The 26,453-nt window shown below is 43.8% G+C and overlaps 2 protein-coding genes across 3 annotated transcripts; one reads left to right on the top strand and one right to left on the bottom strand.

The window, feature by feature from the left end:
* The first annotated feature begins 6,151 nt into the window (after positions 1-6,151).
* Positions 6,152-12,639, top strand: LOC131266426 (dipeptidyl peptidase 4). The gene is made up of 16 exons (XM_058268944.1): positions 6,152-6,256; positions 6,349-6,452; positions 6,561-6,759; positions 6,896-6,970; positions 7,058-7,110; positions 7,656-7,870; positions 7,944-8,238; positions 8,313-8,442; positions 8,526-8,714; positions 8,801-8,925; positions 9,058-9,233; positions 9,312-9,522; positions 9,600-9,785; positions 9,867-10,024; positions 10,102-10,307; positions 11,743-12,639. The coding sequence occupies exons 1-16, from the start codon at positions 6,152-6,154 to the stop codon at positions 11,878-11,880; spliced, it is 2,565 nt and encodes an 854-aa protein (XP_058124927.1). The 3' UTR covers positions 11,881-12,639.
* On the bottom strand, positions 11,677-25,500 carry LOC131266425 (JNK-interacting protein 3). Of its 2 annotated transcripts, XM_058268942.1 has the most exons (11): positions 24,727-25,500; positions 23,223-24,159; positions 22,450-22,467; positions 22,234-22,291; positions 20,819-22,170; positions 20,268-20,473; positions 19,610-20,193; positions 19,376-19,536; positions 19,055-19,285; positions 15,421-17,132; positions 11,677-11,829 (listed from the first exon to the last, which is right to left on the bottom strand). In XM_058268942.1, the coding sequence occupies exons 1-10, from the start codon at positions 24,802-24,804 to the stop codon at positions 17,029-17,031; spliced, it is 3,729 nt and encodes a 1,242-aa protein (XP_058124925.1). In that variant the 5' UTR covers positions 24,805-25,500; the 3' UTR covers positions 11,677-11,829; positions 15,421-17,028. The 2 variants fall into 2 exon arrangements, with proteins under 2 accessions (XP_058124925.1, XP_058124926.1); XM_058268943.1 differs by lacking the exons at positions 11,677-11,829; positions 15,421-17,132 and adding an exon at positions 18,255-18,368.
* Positions 25,501-26,453: the final 953 nt, after the last annotated feature.

Raw genomic sequence — 26,453 nt, 5'->3', positions numbered from 1 at the left:
TCGTACTCCAAAGTTTACAAAAGAAAGGGTAGAATATGTTTTGTTTCGCATGCTGGACAAATTTTACTGTCTACTAGTGATACAAACACCCTTAAAAAAGATACAAATTGTTAGGTGGTCTGATAGAGAATCGGTGGACCATCGTACACCTTATGTTAAGCACCTAATTTCTATACAAACCCGCTCACAGCACCGATACGGTAATTCACAACGTCTGCCGCACATTCCAATGCACCTTCAGATACATTTCGATAACGGCCCAACTTCAAATTCGTCTGATAAAGCTCCACCTTTTTTTTTAATGCAATGTTTCCCTTCCTAAGTGCAAAGATTGAATCAGCTTATGAGAAGCGTAATATCCCTGGCAGTCGATAAGCAAACGCTTATCAGCAGCAGTTGATTTATCATTGCGATAGTAGATCATTTGGGGGAAACGAGAGTTTTATCTCTCGGGAAATCACCCAAGCCTAATTGCTGTGTCCATTGTAAGGCCGATGTACTAGGGTGATCAATCGGCAAGGAATTAGTATCGATTGAGGCTTGCAACATCCAGGGAGTGAAATCATCGTAAATCATTTGTAATTTTGCATCGATTAAGATTGGCTCAAGATGAAGTAAGATCTGTTTTCTTTTCTTTTATTTCATATGATGAAAAGATCATAACTTTTGATGATATGATTGAAATAAGAATGAAATATTTTTAATGAGTAATGTTAATTTGATTTGAATTTCTATTTCAATGATGAAAAATCGAAATCGAAAATCTTTGGTTTTCAATTTTATTTTATTAAAAAAAAATCTTAAAAAGGTTCTTTACTTTTTTGTTTTAAAATCTTCTGAGCAGGGCGCAGTGTTGATCCCGTTAATATTTCTAAACTGAGATATTGGTCAACCAAGGATTAATTCAAGTCTTAATACAACGTTATGTAAAATAAGCGTAGGTTAATCATAGAAGATTTATTGCTATGCAGCAATATCGACGTTGCCATCTTCATCATGTCACGAACATCGGCATCGCAGTATTTTTTTGCCATTTTCCTGAACATGTTTTATTTTCTCCGACAGTTACATACACGCCGTTGCGACCGTTCGCATTCAAAAATGCACATTTCCGGTAGAGCACGTGGTAACCGCCATATAAGCGAAACAGTGGCCTACGCCAAATCGCCGTATCCTTCCACCCGCACGCTACGAAACCCAACCGGAGGCATGACCCCATGGCGAGGGATTTGCTTTGCGGCGGCTGGCGTTTTCCGGCACCAAGAAAATTTGTATGAAAATGCTGTCTGAGGTTACGAGTGTCGCAATGCCCCATTGCCCAAAGCCCGTGGGATTATGCACACCTCAACGTGTCGGTTGGTCACTCTACACATCGCCAACCACGGTGACCTTCCGGGGCTACTAGCACGGCCCGGCAGCAAATGGAATTATGAGGGTGGACACACTCTCTCTCTCTCTCCCGCCATTTAGGGGATGTTTTATGGCGTTACCACGTCCCTAGGCGGCAGGTGGAAGAAATCAATGCATATGGCGTGTGGTGCGGGACAAACGAGTAATGACTGCAGACCGTAATACGTTTTCCTTTCGGGTCAGTCAGCTCGGTCCCAGTGGACGGAAAGCAGGTGACAAGGGGGCCCCATCAGTGAGGTGGTTCTAATTTTACAACCTCACTTCGGCACGCGGGAAGCAACCTTAAGCCGGCACCGCAAAGTGTGTCCCATTGTGTTCATAATGGCGTTTTTGTCGCAGTTGGAGTCTTACGGCCCAAGATGATGCCCCTCGGAATTGAGCTGCAAAAGAAATAAATAAATAGAAAATAAAATAAATAGACGGCCTAGAGACGGCCAAAGCCCGTCCGAAAGTCATCACCGCGATCGCGATGAGTCACGGTCGTATTTTTAGACCGGAAATCAGCGGAAGCGCCCCCTTTCCCTTTGCCGCCCGGTGGTTCGATTTCGTCGTCACGGATATGTTTATCGTGAAGTGTAGACCTAGACCAATCGTAGCAAAAAAAGTAAATAAATAAATAGAAAAAAACCAACATGGTAAAAACAACACCACACAAACTCCCCCTTGCCCGCGAAGGGGCCGCGTGGTGTCGTCACATGGCGATGCGACAGTTTTTTAAACTGACCGCGAAACAGGGAAAAAGCAGCGAAAATACTACAGTCACACGCGAACGCGCGTTGACGCGATGGGGCCCGAGGATGGATGGCGTTGACATCGAAGGGTGGGCAAGGAGTGGGCGGCTGGTGTTTCGGGTCGGGACTTGGGAAAAGGGAATTTTCTCACCATCATGGCCATCGTCATCATCACCATCATCAGCAACATCATCATCGCGGGCAGCCAGAATGGCAGCATTCGGCTCGAAAAAAAAAAGACATTTAGCAGCAGAGAGAGAGGACGACCATAGCATGCCGAGGCATATACTCGCCATCGGGTGATAGTGGTGTTAGTATACAGGAGACCGCGAGTGTCGCGCGCTGGTTCTCGTCCATCGGGGACCGAAAAGGTGCGTTCTCGGTCCTGCTGCTGCTGCTGCTGCTGCTGCGGTCCGGCCAGCATCGTCGGTGGTAAAGCATCGTTCGCCGTACTCGTCGTCAGATCGTCGGATGGCAAACCATCGGTCAGACCTGTTTTGATGGTGTCGGAATGGTGGTCTAGCATTGTTCGGCTGTGTGCTTGCATAAAAGGTAAATTTTCACGCACGCACAGAACGGTACACACGGACATCGTACTATCGCTCGATTACGCGACCATATCGAAGTGGTGCGGGAAGCAAATTCCTCTAGTTTTGGGGACATTATTGTGCAATGAAAATTTGCTCCCCTGTTGGTGTGAACCAAGTGTTGTAGTGCCCTCAAGTGCCCGGAACGAATTTCACTTGAGGTGAACTTGATTTAAAAATGTGCCATCTTCACACGTTAGGAAGGAAGCTATTCTTGAAGGAAAAACAAATATGCCAGCCTGAAGGTGCAAAAATCTGGTATCCCAGCAGCGGAATGGATTTCCTGGCGATTATACAAAAGTGAACCTCCTCCCCCTCCCCCCATTCCACGAGCGAGTGTGAGTGGCACGAACAAAAGAGAGAAAGAAAGGAAAATCCGAAAGTGTGATAAAATCAAAAAGGAAACGGAACCACGCACGAGAGAAAAAATGGCAAATGGAAAATTGGTAGAGTGAAGCCGAATACCGAAAACACAGATGACACGCCAGGAAATCAAAGGATACTACTGCGGCGAGTGAGAATGAAAGAGAGAAGGAGAGTGAAGGCATTTTGGGAAAACTTGGGAAGCGAAGGGCCGATGATACTCCGCATAACCGCATCCCAAGGATTGCGTACGGCCCTCGATCAGAACTCGGATTCTTGGGGCTCACGGGAGGCAGCACTCTGCCGTTTCTTTCCAGTGCGCACGCCCGGTGCTTCTGGATGGTCTTCAGAAGTTCGCTGTGTGCCGATGGCGTTTGTGCAGGAAAACGGAAAACAAAATAAAGCTAAATTCTGTGGATGAACAGGGATTTCCGAATTCAAGAAAGGTTCCCTTTAAAGGTAGCCATGATTGGACGTTGTAACAAAAACAACAAATTGCAGTCAATTATCACCGGGAGATCCTCCAACGGCTACTAGATAGGAGATGGTAGTAGTCCACAAGTTGCGCTTTTTCCCGACCCTGGCGCCTCTCTCCGGTCCGGTTTTTTTTTTGACCCAACATTGACTACGCGTGAGATTCTTTTTTGTGTGCGAAGTCCTGTGGATTTCCCTCCAACTCTCAGAGCAAAAGGATATGTACCTTGCTCTCTTTGCCGCTCTCGACATCTCCGACGTCCGACGATGGGGCACGATGAGATGGGCGCATCATCAATCCTCGACGCCACACCGAAGTGTTCTCGTCCGTGTTGGAACGCGGCGGACGCGGTTCTGTTTAGCGACAGGTCTTTGCGATGGTCTATTTTCTATTTTAGTTTTGGTATAATCTTCCGCGAACCCGCTGCCGCCCCCCATTGTCGACATTTCCACAAAATCCCCAACTCTCTTTCTAAGCCAGCGGGCCGCAAATGATAGCATATTCGTGCGGGAAACTAGCGCCTCATCGGTTATCATCACCCTAACACCATACCCACCCACCGGCCCACTCGTGGTAATGAAGCAGTAAATTACGATGTCGTTCCCCTCGGTGGTGGACAGGCCTCCCACCGTCGGTTGAATCGCGCTGGTATTGTGTTGGAAGCGCTGCCTCAACGACGCGTCCCCGGGCAGGAAGAACGCAGTGGTCTCTGTGCGCGCGTGTGTGTATGTGTGTGGTGTGTTGTGTGGAAAAGTGACCGAGTGAAAGCCCGTCCCTTCAAATCGAACGGGGATTATCTAGGTGAGCAATCATCCCCCGCGATGTCAGGAGGTAAAATAATCGTGAATCAACCCGATTGGAAGGAGTTTCCCTTCGCCCCAGGACGTGTCCAGGGGTGTTTTCGATGTGGACATCGCAAGGCACCCTTGTATTATGTAAAGGAAGGCACCGCGCTGTTGTGTTCTTTACGGGCAACATAAGAAGCATTTTCACAACCGAGTTTCCTTTCGCCCACCCAAAACCGACCCGAAAGCTGGAGCTATAAACAAATCCGGTTCGAAGAGCTAACCTCACATCACCAGTAGCGAAATCGAGCAGTGGTTGAAGGGTCGGGAGGGGTGAGGAGGAGAACGGTTGAAGGGTCAAATGTATCCGCATAACCTCGCACAATGGAGTGTATGTGCACATGTGCGTTTTTCTCCACTTTCGTGGATCGGAACGCGTGCGTTTTCCTCGTTTTAATGGGGCGCCTTTTTCCGGCCCGTTGTGGCGAGTTTGGTTGGGTACGCTAAATGCTTTCCCCATGGCCCGCCTCTGGCGCCATCGGCCCCCAAGTGCGAAGGAGATCGCACCGAAAGATAGACGTGAAGTGATTTTTCTTCGGTGCTTCCATAGGTCAAAGGCGAGCGCGACGGCCAAGCCAAGGAACTAAGGCTTGCGTTTCCTGCCTTTCGCTACACTCCAGTGCTCCAGCGCCAGGATGGCGTTCGTGTGAGCGCCAATATGTATGGCCGTGTGTATGTGCGTGTGTATGTGTCGATGTTTGTAAGGCTTTTAAATCTGTTGCGGTCAGCGAGAGCCGTGCTTGGAGTCAGTGCAAAAACACCATTCACCAATCCAATTTGTGCGAGTTTGAAAAAATCCACACCAAACGTTGGCGCTAGCAGGAGCGGGGAAAAACAAAGAAGAAAATGCTCAACCCGACGGAACGTCCGTCCGTGCGTTCGTGTGGTGCCTAGTTTCCTGTACGTGCGTCTCCATCTTCATTTTTGCGTCAAATCTCTGGTCGCAGGATAACGATCGAATGGAAATATAGTATCGATTGAAGTAGGCATGGTGTTTTTCCTGCCACTGAACGTGATGAGGGGGGCATTTCCTTACATTTTTTGTTTCTTTTTCATGTTCCGAGTGAACTTTCCGCGAACCTCCTCCCTCCTAGGGGTGAACGGTCAGCCACTCGGAGCGTGGCCAGTTGCACGCCAGCTCTCGACGGGTGCATGGTTTTTAAAATAGTACCTTCAGAATCAATGCGATATGGACTAGGTGAAAATGTGTCAATTATAATGGCGTCCATCCAAGTGAACACAGCGAACAGGTGCAAGCGTTTATAACGATGATGGTGGTGGTTATGGTGTTTGGTGAAAATGTGCCCCCTGCCATGTGGACACTCGATGTAGTAGGAATTTTTGAGGACTGTCCCAAGAAGCTTGTTGTGGAATTTCTAATATAAAAAAATCTTCCTATTTGTTAAACGTTTAAAACGACTTGTAGAAACAAAAAAAAACTCTGCCTGCTTCATTGACTTTATGAAGTACGTAATTTAAAGCGATCGGGTATTTGGGGGTGAATTCGTGTGTGTTTGGGTGTACGTTGGCCGATGGCCACTTGGTTAATCGTAAATCATTCTTCAAAGTTTTTTTGTTTAATTTTTTTTAAATATATTTTTCTTTCCACAGCGTCACCAAAACGGTAGGATTAAAGAAGAATTTATAAATGTACGACAGGACTGAAATCACAGACGATCAAACCAAAGCAAGGAGAAATCGTGGCGGGTTTTCGAAACTATAGCACCTCGGAATTCTGTAATGCACGCAAATGTGCATACAGATCGTGCCGGGGGCGGCGGAGGTTCCTGGCGCCTGCCGCCAGATGAAACACTGCAGGTGGCCGATCCGAAGCAAAAGGAAGAAGCGGTACGCGACATTCATTTCCGAAGCAAAAGGAAGAAGCTGTACGCAGATTGCATTCATTGCTCATGATTTGTTTTATCTTTCTGCTCCAGGATTTGTTTCCTGCCGAAGGACACAACTGGCGGAGCATTGTGTTTTCGCTGCTAGTGATAGGATTTGTCATAACCGGTATTATAACGGCGATATACCTGCTCGGGTAAGAGTTCAGTTTTCTCTCCCTGGGAAAAGGAGGGTATTGGGGGAAAACTCGTTACCTTTATGACTTCCTTCTCTTCCCTTTCTCCGCCAACCCTGTCCGCTCCAGCTATGTCGACGAACTACTCTATTGGTCCGGGAGACGGATGAAGTTGGACGAGTTTCTGCAGAAGGATATAACCCCCCAACGGCTACCTTCGGTGTGGATCAACAATCAGAAGTTTGTATTCCAGGCGGATGATGGAGGCCTTGCTGTTTTCGACACTGCCACCAACAGTGTAGCCACGCTAGTTACAAATCACACTCTGGTGAGTTAGCGCCTCGAATGGGATGGGAGACATTCTATTTCCGCGTTGGTGAAATTAGGATGAAAGCAATAGCAAATGTAACTCCAAATGTCTCATATTTTTCAATTCACTTCATTCACTTTTTGCCTTTCTGCAGAGACAAATTAACGTTAAAGGCTACCACTGTTCTCATGATTTGAAGTACGTTCTGTTTAAGCACAATGTAAAGAAGGTAAGACGATCCGGCGTATTCCGTTGTTGCATAATTCGATTCCATTTTGAAACGCATTTTTTTTCTTTTCGATTGTAAATTTTACAGCATCATAGGTTATCTTTCACGGCTTTGTATACTGTATATGACGTATCGAATGAGTAAGTATGAAAACGTTAACAACAAAACCCTTTGAGTGTATAAAATAATTGTAAAAAAATCCTTTGGCCACAAATATGTTTTTGATATATTCAACCCAAAAGAAAAAAATAGTTTGATAAGATTTAAAAAGCTTAAATGTGTGTTAAATTTAATGGAGTTATCTAAAATCCAAAGAAAATCGTACATTGACGATGTATGTTTCTTTCCGAAAGTTATAAAAAACAAGATTTTACAAAGTTTTTTTTGAAACCTTATCCAAAAACATGATAAAGTTTTAGGTTGATACATCTGACCCGGATTAACAGGCTTTTTATCAAAATCAGGCCCTTTTTGTCAAATGTGTTCAAAACCAAAGAAATATATTAATTCAGAATTAATTACATAATATAAAACCATAGCTGAATCGTGGTATGACGATTTGACACTAAGTTTCATAAAGTTCTTTGTGATTCTATCAGCATATGTTTAGTTTATCGATTGTATTGTATAAACCGTATTGCAACAGAACATTAAAGAATACATCACCTGTCCGTTTACATTCCAGCCATCACATGCCGGTACGATTGAAAGAATCGCCGAAGGTTCAAAGGGCCCGTCTGCAGCATGCCTCCTGGGCGGGCAATACAACCGCCATGATCATCGTGGCCGAGAACGATATATACTTGAGACAATCACCATCGGACGAAGAGGTTTATCGCTTAACTTTCACCGGAGAAGAGAACAGAGTCTACAATGGTGTACCTGACTGGTTATATCAAGGTGAGTTCCCAACCTTCCCGGGCGTCAGTAAACCTAACTAACATGTGCACTCACCGCAAATCGGTTGTGGCAGAGGAGATTTTTGAGTCTTTTAGTGCTTTATGGACCTCAGTAGACGGCACGCACCTCATGTACGCCACCTTCAACGACTCGCGGGTCGGCATGATGACATTTCCTTGGTTCACGTCCAACACCGTGATCGCGGCCAGCGGCGAAGGCAACCGTGAGCTTTTCCCCGTGTCGAAAACGATACGCTATCCAACGCCGGGCTCGGTCAACCCGGACGTCTCGCTGTGGGTGATCGATATAAGTAATGTAAGCAATATACGAAAATGGGAAGTAATCCGTCCAGCGGCTCTTGAGGGACAGTAAGTAATCCGTTCACTGCGCGTGGCCGGTACTCGTGCACTCATCCTATCATCTCTTGCTTTCCCTTCTACAGAGAACACTATCTTATATCAGCCAGCTGGGTAGGCAATCTGAACGTGCACGTGTCGGTCGTGTGGATGACCCGCTCGCAAAATATTTCGATCGTTTCCTCCTGCTACAGCCCCACGTGGAAGTGTGTCGAGGTAGGCACTAGCGCGTTGCATCTTGCCGAGTCTGGTGGGGACGTTTTTCACCAGCCAATTTACCATCTTTCCCATCCCTACAGCACCACTCGGAGCGAGCGCCCGAAAACGAATGGCTCGATATACTACCTCATCCGCTATTCTCACCAGATGGGGACAGCTTCCTGTTTATGGCTGGGATCCAGGAGTCGGGCACGGAACACTTTACCCACATCAAGCACATCACAATCACGCAACAGCGCATGGCTGTCATTTCCCACGGTCGATACGAGGTACTGCTGCTGTACATTGAGTGAACCGTGTGACCCTCTAAGCGATGCTAATGTCCTCTCATTCATTGCTTGTAAAACCCGAACAGGTGATACGAATTCTGGCCTGGGATACGTACAACCATCTGGTCTACTATCTCGGGACGCACGGGAAAAAGCCCGGCCAACAGCATCTGTACGTAGTGAAAGATCCCGTCAGCGACGATTTGCGAAGGTACGAGAGCATCACGTGTTGCATCGAAACAACTAGAATCTTTAGGAACTTTACATTTCTCTTACGCTATCGAAGTTTCTAAATCTTTGTGCAATATTAATACCACAATTATGTTGGTTTTGCCCTTTCCAGAGCGGAACCTACGTGCATCACCTGCGATTTGAGTGACGTCCTCTGGGGCAGTCGGTACTACTACAGCAACTGCTCGTTCTTCGATGCGTTTGTCAGTGCGCAGCCGTTCGTGTCGCAACACGTAGGCATCAATCACTACATACTGGAATGCAAAGGTCCCGGCCTTCCGTTAGCTGGTGAGTTTGAACGGAGGCAAAACAAACCCTACTATATCTGAGGGCATTTGAAACATTTCCTTCTACCCTCTCAACTAGTTGTCCATGCGGCCCACAATCATAAGCTCATGCGGGTGCTCTACGACACCAGACCGTTCTACGCCAGCAAGCTCGCGGAGTTGGCGCTACCGTCGCAACGTTCGTTCGAGATTCCGCTGCCACACGGTACCCGGGCGTCGGTGCAGTTGCTGCTGCCACCGAGCTGGCGCGAGGAACTACGGGATGCCGCATTCCCCGTACTGGTGGAGGTGTAAGTGCCCGAGCATGGTTCGTCTCTTCGGAACATGAATGCCGACCTAACCCTGTGTTTGTATCTGTCTTTGGTAGCAATGGAAAGCCCGGGTCGACGTCCGTCTCGGAGGAATTCAAAATAGACTGGGGCACCTACATGTCGAGCCACAACGATGTGGTGTACATCCGGCTGGATGTCCGAGGGGCGCGTGGCCAGGGCAAGCAGGCACTGTATCGCCATCTCGGTGGGGTTGAGGTTCAGGATCAGATCGCTGCTCTTAGGTTAGTTTCTAAGCTTCCAATTTGTCTATCCATAGTGGATTTGAAAAACTTTAACGAACCGCTATTTCCTGTTTCGATTAGACACCTTTTGGACACACTGAAGTTTCTCGACGAAACACGCGTCGGTGTGTGGGGATGGGGCTACGGAGGGTACGTAACGGCCATGATCCTAGGCTCCCAGCAGCCGGTCTTCAAGTGTGGCATCTCGGTATCCCCCGTCACGGACTGGTTGTACTATAGTAAGTACCGCCGACGCAACCCATTCTCCGCCAATGATTAGCATGCATATCCCCTTCTGCGTTTCCCCCCACTTCAGATTCCATATTTACCGAACGAATTCTCGGACTGCCGGCGGAAAACTACAAAGCGTACGTCGAGGCGGACGCGACGCAGAAGGGACGCCAGATACCTTCGTACTCGTACTTCCTCATTCACGGCCTAGCCGATGTCACCGCACCGTACCAGCACGGTATCCAGCTGGCCCGTTCCCTCTCCGAGTCCGGGACAATATTTCGCTACTTGGTAAGTGAGAGCATGGTGGAAGAGCCCCTTCCCCGCAAATGCGCGCCCTAAGGGGCGTGCATGTGCTTGCCTGCCTTGCTGCCGGCCGCTCGAACGCTAACCACACCGAACTGACCCCGAACCATGAACTTTATTTGAAAACGTCGCTGAAAAGAGTTATTAGTTACAAAACCATTCTGCGCGAACCGTGACGAAAACTGCATCACCGCGACCACTTTATTGCACTTGCGAGCACACAATGCTTGGAACAGGATATCGTGTTCGCTCCTTCCAACTCCCAACCACCTCGATGGGTATTGCTGGTGCAGGTGATGAATATACGAATTGATTAGCGTTACTTTCTTTTATCTGAAAATCCTAGACCGATATATTCCAACACGCATCTGCTCACTTTTGCCGAGCGATAGAGTTCTATAGATCTTTGGTGATGTGTTTGTTTCTTCTTTTTTTTCATTGTTTTTAACTAGACACGATCGAAAGGGTCGTTGTACCTTGAAGCAACTTTTGGACTGATCACTTTCGACATAATTTTATTGCAAAGCTTTAATTTTTTGTTGTTCATTTCAATTGCTAATTTTGAATCTTTAGCAATTGCTCATTCTAAATTGGTCACAAAAATAGCAAGTCGTTTTATTTATTTTTTCAACGTAAAAATAGAGCATATTTTTCGTTTATGTTCCATTTTGTTTCGAAACGCTGCCTGGTAGAAATTTTGTTTTGTAGTTTTCTTTTTCGTTTTGTTTTCCACAGATTGTTGACCGATGAGGTTTTAGCTGCTGTTCATTTATGTTTTCTTAGCGTTCATTTTTGAGCTTTCAAGTTTGGATAGTTTTTAACTAGACACTTCTCCACGACACGACATCCATCGTATGACACAGTACATCCCGAACGTATAAAAGTTAATTATTAAACTCACAGAACAGCAACAGCAAAAATGATACTTCGAGAACAAAAATGCACCACATCCACACCATACCAAGAGACATGAGAAATGGGTAAAAGTATTATAAAGACAATTCACATTTTTCTGTTCAGAGATCGTAGGAGTAATACTTCCATTTCCGGTCGGAAACAATTCCAAACAACACGAAATGTTACACAAGCGAATATAAACATTTGGATAAATGCTTCACTGTGGGGCCACAAGAGTCCTCTGCATAGGTGGATGGAAGCGCCCCGAAGAAAGGCACATTTTGCATGTAACAACACCATTTTCGAGTACAATTTATATTTACCAACAGAGTTGATAGCCTAGTTGAGCATTCTTCCAATCACGTCCAAATAGTTTTGACTAGGTACTTTGCCTTGTTTTTCTGCGGCCCCCTTTCTCTCATTAGATTTTCTTAGGCCCGGAAAGGCTCTAGCTACGATCGCGCTGATACTGATCATCTTTGGGGTAACTTTCTGCTTCTTTCCCCACCATTTTATTTCGCAGAGCTACGCCGACGAAGGGCACGATCTCACCGGCGTGATCGAGCACGTGTACCGCTCGATGGAGGATTTCCTGCGCAACTGCCTGTCGCTAGACTCCGACGAAGATAAACCATCGGAAGCGAATGTACCGAACGAGTAGTAGGAGAAGTAGTTGATAGTAGGATGTGCAAAAACAAAAAAAAACGAAACGAACGTAAAATGAGTGTTGTGAGATTGCGTTAGTGAGTTATACTCTGCGTTAGGACAAGTGGTTGTGTTGTTTAGTTTCTGTTTTTTGCTACCCGTACTTTTTGCAAACTCAATTGCTTCAAATTCGATTCCCGCTCGGATAGATGGACGTACAATAACTGATAGGTTCTAAATACATAGACATATCAGAGAAATATGGTAAAAAATGCAAGAAATAGACGATGCAACAGCACAACGAAACAACACGCAAACTTTCACGGCACGACAACAGGAGGTGAATGTGAATGAAAACCTCCACAACAAAAGGGTAAATGAAACAAAGCAGAAGTTTGAAGAAATTGCTAATTGAAGTAAATTCGAATTCCACCAAAAAGCATGTATCGTTTATGGAAACTGTATTTTATAATCATGTTAAAGCGTAACACCACAGCTTACAACACATCCCAGTCGAAAACGAACGAGTGAAAAGCAAATCAATCTAGCAAGTTGAAACTTTCATGTGAAAAGAATTAGCATAACAAAGGCAAATAAAAATGTTAACTCAGAGGCTGATGATGATGATATGTGAAACAAGATAAAGCCATACAAATGGCAGATTGGATATGCAGGAAGAATGGGTAACAGGCATGAGTTGAGCAAAACAAAAAAAAAAAAAGATAAAACAAAACATAATAGAAAGGAGAACAGACAAAACAAAGATCAAAAGAATTGATTAACGAAACATAAACAGTCCTACTTACAATAACGAAACTGATGAGTGAGTTTTTTCGTCTCCTTTAACGTCTATTTAAGTGTAAATTGTAGCAAATCAAAACAATGAACGAAAAACAAAACAGCGAATCAAAAACCGCCATAACCGGTACCACCCACGCAAAAATCGGGGGGGAAACCACCCCCCTGAAAATTAAAAGTAACATCTTCAATCAACGTATATAGCTAATAGATTGACCGCAAAATGTCTACACGCAGTGAAATCTAGGATTTAGTTACGTTTTTTCTCAGCTTAAGATACCACACAACATACACAACTCAGCAGCAAAGTGAATTTAATGCAGTCGCGTGACGCTTTATTGTTTAGTGAATTGAACTGCATTACAGTACCGAAGAGATCAAAATAAGCGAACAGATAATGAACAGCTCATTACAATTCTTCTTCCATCTCATCGTATAGCCTAATAGCAAAGCGAAGCTAAATAAATTCGAGTGTAAGAAGCAGCGAAAACCATGTAAGTCACACAACAACGGCAATTAACAACTCAGATGGTTAAAACAAGCAGAGAACAGTGTAATACAAAGACAGAGTAGGCAAGTATATACGTGTGAATGTGTGTGACGGTGTGCAAGTGAGTTTGTGCGTGTGTATTCGAGTGTGTATGTGTACGAGTGTAAGAAAAAGAGCCAAGTAAGGAAAAAGCAAAAATAAATGGATGGCGATTTTTCATAGTTACTTCACGTCATAGTTGTTAGAATTACAGATGAGCAATCAAGATGTAAGCATGAAACAAAAGAGAAGATCCAAGCAAGCAGAGCAAAAAGTTAAATATAAAAAGCAATTATGTCGTAAACGAAGCAAGGTAAGCAAAGCGAAAACAGCCCAAATCGAAGAATAATTTAAATGATTTTTCGAACAAACTATACAGTCCGAACAGCTCGTACAGGCGTGGGACAAGTCGGGCCCTGGTGAAGCTGAAAACTGTAAAATATTCATCGAAACGATAGTTAGACGGAGAGTACACATACACAGACAGATTTGTTGCTCGATAGTCAATGAAGTTAAAATATAGAAGAAGAAAACCCCAAACGCCAGTTGTGAAGTGCACCGCTCGATGCACCAGAAAAAAATGTCTACCAGCTGCGAACAACAACAAAATCTATTGTTCAAACCAACATAAGTCTGCAAATGGCTGCGCATTACTGCATATGTGACACTCTTACAATTTGAGATAGAAAACGTTGCTGTGTCTTGATAGAACAAAACGGCTACGCAGCGCCTACGATTATCAAAAATCGATCCAGATTGTGTGTGTGTGTGTATGTGTAGGGAAATTTACAATTGAAGAAGTTTTTGAATACGCCAGCCAGTACCACAATTACGACGATCTAGCTAACGTATTAAATATGATTGTTTTGTTTTCTTTTGTCGAGTATGTCTAAACAGGTGACGAACCTTCATTCTTCCAAGCTTCTTCCATAACTTGTTGTATGCTTTGCAATGTAAACATTATGTTTTGCGAAAATGTTCTTCCATTCAATAAGAACCACAATCAGTCCTTCTTTTTACAGAGAAATTCTAATTTATTTTCCCCGTTTCGCCGTTTGTTTGAATATAGCACCAGATCTCTACTCTAAAACGTCAATACATAAATTAGGACAAAAAGGAAATATCAACTTGATCTAATTACCACAACATAAGCCATTCGGAAACATAATAAATTGTAACTTTTAAGACGTCACCGGGGGAAACGCGGCTAGATAATTCCACTCGACAAAAAAAAACAACTCGACGCAAAGAAGCGGCGGCGCGTGCAACAGGCGGCGTATAGAGAAGCTAAAACAAGACCTAAAACGTAGGGAAAGAGTATAATTGGTGTGCCATTCTAATGTAAACATGAGTAACACAAACTAGCATCTAAACACGTCAGTCAGACACTTAAATCGATACACCGAAATGACAAATGAAAAGGCAAAGAAAAAATCACAAAGCGAAACACGCCATGAAAATAACACAAAAAGAGAGAAAAAACACAGAAATGAATAAGATAATCATAATTTATGCTTCCCAGCAAGTTTTCATTACATAATGGTTGTGAAATTGAGAATAGACGAAAATAAAAAGTGGACAGAGGAGCTAACAGATAAAAACAAAAAAACAAAAAAGGAGAAAAACATGAAACCAACAAAAAAACAAAAACTAATATTTGTAAATAAACGTTAATATATTTATAGTCCAAAGAGAGGGAAGAAATAACAACAACAAAAGTGGAAAACGGAACGGAGCGGTGAAATGTGTTCGCTAAATAAATAGAGAGTACGAAAATGTTTGGTCTTTTCTTACACTGACACTCGCATATCTGTCCTATTTGACTTTCCATCATTTTTGAGTTATCCCCATGACTATCGATGTTTTGACGTGCAAGGTGAACAAAGTATGCTATAGTATGGGACTGATATGCGAGTACTTTTGCTTTCGCCTTCGAAAGTACCCGCATATCGTGTCCATCAAGGTTTATTTTCACCATTTTAGAATTAAAAACATTTTTTTAATATGAAATGTCGTTCTCAACGAAATGTTTATGTTACAATACAAAAGTTGTAATCAAACAATCATAAATTGTTTACCACTAATAACAGCAAAACATAATCGTATGTAAAAAATTACAATCGCTATTTTCTCAATATGATAATTTTTCAAATGGGACGTATACGCGAGTATAGGCAGTATGTATCTCATGTATCTGTATGTATCATAAAAAAAATGTATAGTGCTTACCTTCTTATTTTCCACTGCAACGCCTTGTTTTATGTCTCCTTATTTGACGAATCCTGCGAAGATAAAAGAGGCCTGTAATGGTTAAATACATGAATCATTTCTTTCAATTCATCCACCTATTACCTTCTTAAAGACAACGAATTATGCATTGATTACTTATATTTGCTGTTTTCTTCAAATAGTTTTTACATCATGCTAGTTATCGCAAGCTTTTGCCTTGGAAGTTGTACGTTAACCGAATCTTTCTCTTTCAAAAGCAAAATGTACAAATCGTATGCAAAATGCATACACAGGGATTCAGTAAATCGAACGATTTAAAGTAACCTCCGAACAGAACATGAAGTAAATAACTAAAATTTAAAATTTACTGTTATAAACCATACACACTGCATTAAAAGTATCTGCCTTTTTACTGCCTTTCTAACCGACATTTGTTCCTGCAACTGGTGTTAGTAAATTTGTTGTCAATTTTTTTGTAGCAGCACAGCAAAAACCCTTTTTTGTTTACTCGAACGAAAACTAGTAAAACAAGTTTAAAAATATATAATAAAATGACTAAACATACACAGGTTAAAAAATTAACTAAACTGATCCTACACACTAAATTTGTGTAACGCAAGAGAATATTTACAAAATTAAAAACAATAAAAACTCGTACGAAAACGAAAATAGTAGCTACTAAAGTTAAACTTTTGTTTTGTTTGCTTCAGCATAACTGTAATTATCGTGTCTTTAGCTACTTCTTCTCCTGGCTTAATGTCCACCTTAGGACAGCTTGTCCACCTAGTGCATTACTAGGGTAGCATATGAGTAAGATAATCCAAGCGTAACCATCATTAATGTAATCATATTAGTATATACCACGGGTTTGATGTTTTTTGTATGCTTTTTAAACTGCCTAGATATTTTTGGGGTCAAGTAGAAAATCAACTCACTGTACTAAACTTATTCTTTGGCGGATACGGGGATGTTGGTAGGTATCATGTTTTAAGGTCCTATAGTTTCCTAACTGTTATTTCTATTATACCCATTGGTTAAGCCTTTACAAAAGGATTTGCTTTATTTTGGCAAGCAACACTTCCTTCAGTAACCAACAGAGAACCGACCAACTGAGAATGAGTGATGGGAAAGGTGTACGCTAAGTTTTGTGATAAAAATGTGTTCATATCAGAACTACGCTTTACCCCTCAATGCGCTATTAGCACTCTGTTCGCGGTTTAGTATTATTCTATGCAACTGAACGGACGCTACACAACGCGTTAAAAAGAGCAACGGCACTAAACTGGGATACAATAGTTTAAACTTCACTCTCAAACACTTTTTACCTCTTTTTTCAAACACCTTCACCTCATCTCCTAATATTTTTTTCTTGCGTGATTTACTTGTATCTAGCTGTGTTAGTTTTTATCAAATATGTTCTGGTTGTTCTTGTGTATGCTTTGTGTAAAAGACCTAGTAAAAGATAGCATGTTGTTGAGTTCATCATTCCACCTTGAACACTTAACAGATGCCTCCTTCCATTCAGCATCGTCTTCTGTAAGGTCCTTATGGTTTGAGCCAACGTATGTCACACCTTACCCCCATCCAAGTATCAAAGTATTGTCCGTCTTAGCGGTTGCTGACTTTCCATACGATAATGTAGCTCTTTTCATTGCGATTTTCTATCGTTTGGTTCGGTTCTAGTTCGACACTCGCCTCCATGTCTCCGTCACCTGCGTATGGACAATAAATGGTAAGCATATATTAATTGGATTGCTAAAACTTCTCATACGAATGCACAATAGGCGAATGAAACCTTAAATAATCATCTATGAAATTGAAAAAAAAATACAAAATGTACAACATTATAGAGGGATTGTAGTACATAATACTTAAAAAGCTAGCACAAAGGCGAACTTGAAAAAAAAGTAATAAAACAGCTACATACACCAAAGAAAACATTGAAAAATGACTAGAGAAATACGCAATTTACAATCATGCGTTGTGAAAGAAGACAAGAAAAAACGAAGGAAATCTTTACCGACTTCATATATAATGAATATTTAAGAAAAAATAAGACAACTGAATGAATGTAAATAATTAAACCATTTTTACTGCATGTTTCAAATGCTAAATTAAAAATACTTCAATTTTTATGTAACTTAAAAGAAATGCCCGATTGACAAAAATTCAAATTTTTTGCAGCTGTCATGTAGTTACAGCAAGTTTTTCCACGGCAAATTGCTGGGACTCTTGCTGGAACTACATGATAGCACCAAAAATTTATTTTTTTGTCAACCGGATGGGTTGCTTATGTCATATGAAACTTCCTAAAATAATCCAACATCACAGTAAGCTGCATGTAAAAGCAAAACAATACCAAACACATTTTATAGTACTTATAAACCATCAAGCTAGTAAGCAAGAAAACGCTTTTTAAATTAATGGCTTCCGCCCACGATGTTATTTGTTCATTCACCACCAGCACCACCGCTAGCGTCTGGCAATTCTGTGTTTCATGTGGAAATATGTTCATAATATATAGGGAAATCACACGAAGTAAAGGCAGCATTACAGCAAAAAAGAATACAATATCTACATCCATAAGCACCGCAAAACTAACAGAGTTAAAGTCCAAAGGTACAACATCAAACATACCATGTACGAGAAAGACCATTGAAATACGTAAAGAAACCTAACAAGAAACAAAACAAAACAAACTAAAAGCAACATACCTTTGCAAATAGGTTCAAAGAACAATGGACGGGTCTGAAGGGATTCGCTTTTGATCTCTATTTGATCTTTAATAAGTGCTTGGACGCTTTTAAGCATTGCTTCATTCGATAGCTCATTTTTGCGGATTTGGTACGTTTCTGTTTTTAACTACAAACATAAATCATCATACGATGAGCTAACACGCCAAACTAATAAGTGTGTTGCGGTATCGCATACATCTTCTACTATTTCTTCTAGAAGAGAGAGAGAGAAAAAAAGAGAAGAAAGGAAGGGAAGTGAACAATAATGTGACGGTGTAGAAATAAAAGGCAAAAAAACAACGATTACACATTTTCAACACTACTAAATTGACGGCAAATCAATAGAGCTGGCAGTAGGGTACTATACTAGGTACAAGCTTAATAAATCTCGCTGAACAACAGCTACAAAATGCATCCTACGGAGAAGCATTTTTCCAAACTTTTGCTTATATTATACTTGAAATGTAAGTTGAAAAATCATTAACCAACGGTTAAACAAAGCATTCAAAAGCGAAACAAACATCTTTTTGACTTTAATTTGGATTTCCAGAAGAAATCAATCATTTTTGTTGCACGAAAAACAACGATTATGCGGTAGTTTCATGCAATAGATTTCATCATGCACACAGAGTTCTTTCAATTTGCGTTATCAACAATTATTTAAATCCCAAGACGAATGAACATTTTAACGCCGTTGTTTCATCAATTCTCCATTTAGAAAGAGAAACATCTACATTGTTTAAGAAACTTCCAATAACGTCATTCACGAAAATGCATTGGGCAAAGCTATAAACGCTAAATGTATGACTGTTTGTAATGAACGAAGGACGAACGATGAAATGAGTGGTAAATTTAGTGAAGCCGATTGTGTTAGTAAGAACGAAAGCGCGACCACTTACCTAACCGAAAATCGATGTAGCCCTCACCACCGGATATAACCAGCATATCCTTCGACGTCGTCGGGAGCCCGTGGTTGGGTGGATTCATCGGTACGGAGACGAAGAACTTCACCGCGTCCCGGTGCCCGTGGAAAGAAAGTTGAGCATTAGCGAAGCGCGGTGAGTACGGTGTATTGGAAGCTCCGCTAGCATCGGTCAGCGGTACTGAAATCACAACTCCGTTTCCAGTTCCTGCAAGGGAGTAATGAAGGGAAGAAAAAAATACACATTAAACAAAATGGCCACAACGGTACTCCATGCCGCCACAACAAACAGACATACCTATCCACAACCGATTGCACGATACCAGCAGGGCGGTAATGCGCACAAATGAGAAGCCTAACTTGCCCGTTCCCAGCATTTTCGATACGTACGGATCGATGTCGATGTCTTCCAGGTGATCGTACGTTTCCGCCGAAAACAGTCTTAAGGTAGAATCCAGTCTGATAAAGGACGGAAAAAGGTGTTATTACCAATATTGCGCTTTTAGCTGATTATGTATCATTTTGGCATTACCTTATGGAAACCCAGACACCCAGTCCGGTGGTGGCCATCTGTCGGATTTGACTTTCCTTTCTCGGGTGCGCCTCGAACGACTTCAGAATACACAGCGTGATGGGATCGATGACGTGGATTTTGTTTCGATGAGCCGCCCATACCTTGTCCCCAACGATCGTCAGGCACCGCACGGAGTATTTTGGTGAGCCGAGCGTCAGAAGGTGATAGCTGTTCAGATCCCACTCGCCGTTTACCTGCCGCCGGAACACGGCGACCGTACCGTTTGCGAGCGCTACGATAACACGCGACTCGACGTGCACGATCGAGAGCACCGAGTCCGGTAGCTTTACCTTGTGCAAACAGAGGTTCCATCGCGCGACGGAACTGTGTACATACAGCATACCGTTCTGCGCGCCAAGCCACATTGTTGGCCCGATCGATGATATCGATTCTTCGATCGCGGCCGACTGCTGGTGTGGTAACGGTTTGTTGGGTGATGTCGTCCCGGCGATAGTATTATCATTCCCGTCAACTACGCCACCAAGTGTAATGGTAATGTCCTTTGTGTCTACTTTGATATCCTCTACAACGGCGTTGCAAGCCTATTAACAAAACAAGGAAAACATATTGACTAATATGCATTATTTCCCATGCCGAATCAACTTTTCGCCCGTACCTTATTATTATGGTTAAGATCACGATCATTGTTGACTTCGGTTGCCTGCTCGGGAACTGGATCGGGCGGTGGAACCACTTCCTGGGCCTGCTCGGTAGCTTTCGGGTCGTCCACGGCGGCCGTCTCTACCGGTTGTCGTATAACCTTTTCGAACGAAACCTTACCGATATCGTCCGGAGATTCACCAGGCTTCTCAAGACTATGACCTACGTTTGAAAAAGTAAATGTGTATCTTATAGTGTATCTAGTAATGAGAGCAAAAACTCTTTTTAGCAATTTGAATCATACTGGACAATCATCACAATGATTCGAATCTTTTAGTTACTCTTTTGTGATTAAAAACAAAGATTCACAACCTTGAAAAGGGATTCAAATAGCAAAAGAGTGAATAAGAATTCAAAAAAAATAATAATTACAAAAACTGTCCGTGATGTTTCTACACACTCACTTATTCTATCTCAGTATGCACATAACTACAGCGATCACTTAGAAAATGTATAACAAAGACAGCATCCTAGCAACCATTTATTGCTCTTGGGCCTCCTGCTTACCTGATTTAGTAACTTCACTGTTTTCCAGCATCGCGTAGTCCATCTCGAGGGCACCACGTACCGTACATATGCATAGCAGATGGTTCTGGCAAACGGGGAACGAGTCCAGCACTTCCGATGGATTCTTCGCGTCAATCACCGTGACGGTGCTGGCCGAATGCGTGCTCGTGCATATCCATACGTACGAGCTAAGTTCGCTATCGGCATCGAGCATCGAGGCTGGGCCGCCGAGAGCTAACAGCTTCCGTTCCAAGATTTCTCCCAGATCTTTCGGGTCCGCCGCCGCCTCGTCTCCCGTGAGCTCGGTAATCTGTGCCCCGACAGCTCCACCGACCGGTTCCTTGGAGTAGAATATGCTGGCCGCGCCAACGATACAACCGCCATCCTTCATGTAGCCACCCTGCAGATTCACCCCACTGGCACACCAGACCTTCATGTGTGGACTTGCTTCCGCTAGCGGGCGACAGTACACTGGAACCGGTACCGGGACACCACTGCCGGTCGGACGACCGCCACCACCGCCGGCTCCTCCACCGATGCCACCGTTTGCCCCGGATCCACTCGAGGGCTTGAGACTAGGTAAACTCCAACCGTACGCTTGCAGCCGGCCGTCCTCCTTCTGAACGTGAGCCCGTACCTGCCGGTACTGGTCCCGCCGCCGCTGCATCGCCCTCTCCGACTGCGTCAGCTCGGGTTCCTTCGAGAGAACCAGTATGTTGCCCGGGTGGCCACTGCGCATGAGCGCCGTCGAAGAGCCTGCACCCGAGAGGGCACCCGCTATGCCTACTCCCCCGCTACTACTACTGCCTGCGCCAATAAGCATCCGTCCCTCGGGCATGGCAGGCAACAGCGAGCCGGGCTGGTGGGGTGCCTGTGCACTCACACCGCCGTACCGCTGATGAAGGCGCCCGGGGGACTCACTCGACGGCCTGTCGTTGGAGCTAAAGAGATTACTAAAAAACTTCCAAATGCCTTGCTTCGACTTCTTGTCCAGCGTTTCGACACGCGACGCACGCATCATCTCCGTCCAGCGGACGGCGTCCTGCAACTCCATGAAGCGTTCCTTGTACTGGTTGCGCTCCATCAATACGCGCGCCATTTCGACGCGCGTGAAACGCTTCCGCTGCGCCATCGGTACGTCACCCTCCTCCTCCTGGTCGGTGGTGGACGAGGACGCTTGCTTCACCTGCGCCTTGGTCTTCTTCAACTCTTCCTCCAACTCGGTAACCTTCGCTTTCAGCTTGTTGCGTGCCAGAATGACGGCGTTCAGCTCTTCGCGCAGAATTTCGATCTCACCCGTCAGCTCGTCGACTTTTACGATTAGATCGTCCTTTACGATATTGAGCGCGTTCCTGCAGAGAATAAGCCATGTTAGAATATGCAATCCTAAATGCCCTGTTTTTGTGTGCACTTACTTCGTAGCCAACAGCTCGTTGTTTTCCATGATCAAATTCTCCACTTCCTTACCCATACCTGAAAGGACGGAAAGCAATCAATATGTTTGCATCTTTTCTTGCACAAATCACAAACAAAACAAACGCATTTTAGTGATAAAAATTTGTACAGAGACTAAAAGTGCAACATACATAAAAAAGCACATGGAAAAGCGTATTTTATGTTTTTCAACTTACCGAAAAAGTTATCATTAGCTGCAAAGTAGAGAAGCGAATGAAACAGGTTGCATTATTAGTAAAGCGTTAATGGATTTTGCATGTGAATAGAAATTTTGCGTTCGTTCGCAATTTACATTACGAATTTATCTCGATTTTAAATTAGAATAACTAAGCGATACCGTATATGTCCAAAAGGAAAAATTTAAGGCATTTAGTAAATGCCATAGATTTTGATTTCGGAGTGGCATTCAAAAAGAAATGTGAATTCAGTTCATCCGCGTAAGGAATAAGGAGGATACAAATGCCCCCGATTTTTACGGTTATGTTGTATCACAAGAATTACAGTAAACTGCCCATTATTCATTATACATTTTTCGTCTATTCCAATGGAGAATGCACTAGAGCATTAGAGTAGTTAACAGTTAATAGAATTTAAAAAGATAATATTCATAACGCAACAAGCAATTAATGTTTGAGCAATCGACAGTTGACTCAGCCTCAAGAAATTTAATTTAAATGTATTTCCGTTCTGATTGTGAACCAAGCTTTACTCCATGAGTTTGCATGCCATGTTATGCGTTGGCTTGCAAATGGAATTAAAGTGAATATAAAAAAGGTCCACATCAAAGAAAGTGATTGCACAACGGACACAACCGTCGTTAAACGTCCAAGGGTGTTAAAAGTGCGATCTTTTGATAGTTTAATTAGCACAAACATGCAATTGATGGCAGCCACGTGTGTTTGTGTGTAATATGAAACAAAAATAAAACTGGTCCCACATTGGCTCGTACCTGATGAGGCATAGTCGCCCGGATGCACCCAGGCTCCGGTAATTTCGTTTTCTTCACTCTCCAAATTATCATCCTGGAACGACAGCTCTTGATAAAGCATGTTCGCCGATCGCTGCTCCTTCTTTGTCGTCGTCTTTCCAGACACCGCCCCACCGCTGGTGGGACTTTGGAGCGTCTTGACCGCACCGGCACTCGTTGCTTCCGCCGGTGTTTTCGCCGAATCGACCTCTTCCACCTTCTCGGTCGCCTTCGTTTCGATTTCGTTCTGCAACGAGGGTGGTCCCGAGTCGGGTCCACTGTCCTCCTCGCTGCAGAGCGTTTCCGTGTCGAGCATGGTGGAGTTTTCCAGCGAAGCGAACCCATACGAGACGGGGCCGGTCGAGCGCATCATGGGCATCAGGCGCGACCGGGACACATCGAGCCGCTCGGACGCGGAACCGGCCTGCGAGTGGGTTGAATTGCCCATCATCAGCTTCGTCCGCTCCATGTAGTCGACGTGCGTCTTGAACAGCTCCGTGTAGCGCTCGTGCAGTTTGCTGTACTCTTTCTTCAGCTCCGATTCGCGCTCCTCGAGCCGGCTCGCGTGGTCCATGCTGTTTTTGTGCTTCAGCTCCAGCATCCGCACGATGCTCTCGAGCGACTCGAGCCGGCTGGCGAGCTCCTTGTTCTCCTGCTCGGCCAAATCTTCCGTCTCGAGCAGCTTCTGTTCGGCCTGCTTGCGTGCATTTTTCTCCCGCTCGTACTGCGTCACCAGCTGCTCGTTGTCCTCGCGCAGCAGCTCCAGCTCCACATCCTGCTCCTGGTTCGTTTGGTACGCGGAATCGAGACATTCGAGTACGTTTACCAGCAGAGGCATAAGCGTTTTCACCACATCCTCATCGTAGCGCTGAATCATACGCTCGAACTCTTGATAAATACTTCCGGCCAGTGATTGTACCTGGATAGAGAAATGGAATGAAAGTGGAAAGAAAGTTTATCCTTGTTCACAAATATTCCCATTTACGGACTTCATCTATTTGATTAATGCATAAGCTATTTACGTATAACTAACTAAAGACCATAATAATTGTGTACTTTAGACAAATTTACGTTCGGAAACCCCGAATGCTCCGGGTGTCAAATTACAATCTCCGTTCCTTTGACCACGACGTCGACAACAGGCCCGACGCTACCCCGGGCCACTAAGAAATCACCCAAGCAGACGTTGGGGAGGCATTCGCAATGCTACTAATTAGATTTAGTATATCCATATGCATCGGACTTTCTTTACCCGTCGACCCAAAGGCGCCGACCGCATGAGAAGCAGCGGGACGCATCAAAGCATGGCACCGGAAAGCACCTAATGGTCCGTTGAACGCAACCGCTTCCACAGAGGAAGGCTTCCTTTTATTTTTATTTTTGTTTGAGCACCGATATTCTGATAAGAGATATGTTTTGACCATTTCCTCGAAAACCTAAGCACACTATCACATGGCACCCGAATTATGGGAAACCTTTATCTTACCTTCTCTGACATCACCATTGCGGAATCTTCGTGCGTGCCGTACACGACTTCCGACGGCTCGCCCGTGTCGTTTTCCATCTTGAGTTTGCGTTTGACCTCCCTCCGCCTGCTGGACTTTAACTCCCTTGTTTCGTCACGAGTATAAACCCACAGCGATAGATTGGTGACTGATTCACTGAACGTACATTTGATAGGGTAGAGGGGATGATACCCAACGAATAAGGTTGTTTCGTTTTCGTTTCACGCACAGAAGAAAAAAACAGACTTCAGACAGAATACGCTTCCGTACACAAGCACAAACAGTTGCAGCACAAATTTACATCCTTAATGGGGAAACCATGACAGGGACTTTTCCTCACTAGTGACACTTCCTGCGGGAATCGATCTGTTGTTTCCCAACGTGTGCCCCGCGGACGTTTCGACGATGGCCGTGGTTGTCATCTTCTTCCTCACAGCACCCACCCAAACACGCTGCACGGGTGATTTTTGCACATCTCTTGTGCAGCGCAAAAGTGGCACGTCCCAGCCCAGCGACGTCGTCTACGGTACGATGGAAAACATAGAAAACTTATGCGAACACTACACAAAATGACGCAGACGCGAACGAAAACCTTTGTTTGACGGGCACCGATCGTCTCGGGCCTTCACGGTAACGCGCACCCTATCGAGGGGGAGCGGGCAAATTGCCATGCACAACCAATAATAATCACTACGGCGGGGGTGGATTATTCCGTAATTCACTTCAACCTTCAGCACGCACGATTCTACAGGAGGTCCATATTATCGTCGTCATCTTTTTGGCACGAAGAAAGAAAGGTCTTTCAAAACAAAAATCCCAGTGAAAACACTGTTGCAATAGATAGCTGGAGGCTGTCACAGCTTTTGACGTTTCACTAATGTGTCACTTGAAAGCTCCACTCGCTTGGATGACCGAATATTCAAAAATGTCGTTCGGAAATATATTCTCTTAATTGTTAATAACCTGGTAGTTCTACATCAGCGTATAAGTAATTTGAATTTGAGATTTTGTCATTATTTTGTTCATCATCACCCAGATGTTTGTTCGTTAAAAATTAGACTGAAAAAAATTCTGAATAGCGTTGTTAGTCTTGAGAATATCTTCCATTTACGATGCTCTTTATTAAAAACCTATCAAAGGACTAAAAATGAACAAACAAATTTACTTTCTCAATCTCACCTAACTTAGCTTTGCTTTTGTATTCACATTTCGAGGGCGGAGTCAATGCACTGCACATTCGCGATCTCTTTCTCGCTTCTTGCGTGGTCTTTTTCTCACCACCGCCCCTAGCGCTATCAACGAATCAGAGGCTTTTCTTCCTCCATGCTGTAATGAACACTATGCGAGCAGGATTCAACGAAAACGCGACAGTTGAACATTAACCACCGAACAGTGTATACGTTGCGAAAACAGAGGTGATAAAAGTATTTTTTTCTTCCTTCCAGTGGCTACCAGTTGTTAGTAAGATCGTGTACAAAGTGCCGTGTACAATTTTAATAATTATATTTAGTACAGTCGTAATACGAACAGTGCAAACAATTCGTGTATGTGAGGAATTCCGACAAAACTCTCGTTTACAGAACATCTGGATAAGATGAGTTGTTGATTATCCGATCAAGTGCGTGCATACATGATAGAGGACAGTGAAAAGAGAGCTTAAAGTGAACTGTGTGCAACGATTTCAATTCGATTAATCGCTGAATCAGCA

The sequence above is a fragment of the Anopheles coustani genome, chromosome 2 (assembly GCF_943734705.1).
Source record: "Anopheles coustani chromosome 2, idAnoCousDA_361_x.2, whole genome shotgun sequence".
NCBI classification, from domain to species: Eukaryota; Metazoa; Arthropoda; class Insecta; order Diptera; family Culicidae; genus Anopheles; species Anopheles coustani.
This window is presented reverse-complemented; position numbering and strand designations above follow the sequence as displayed.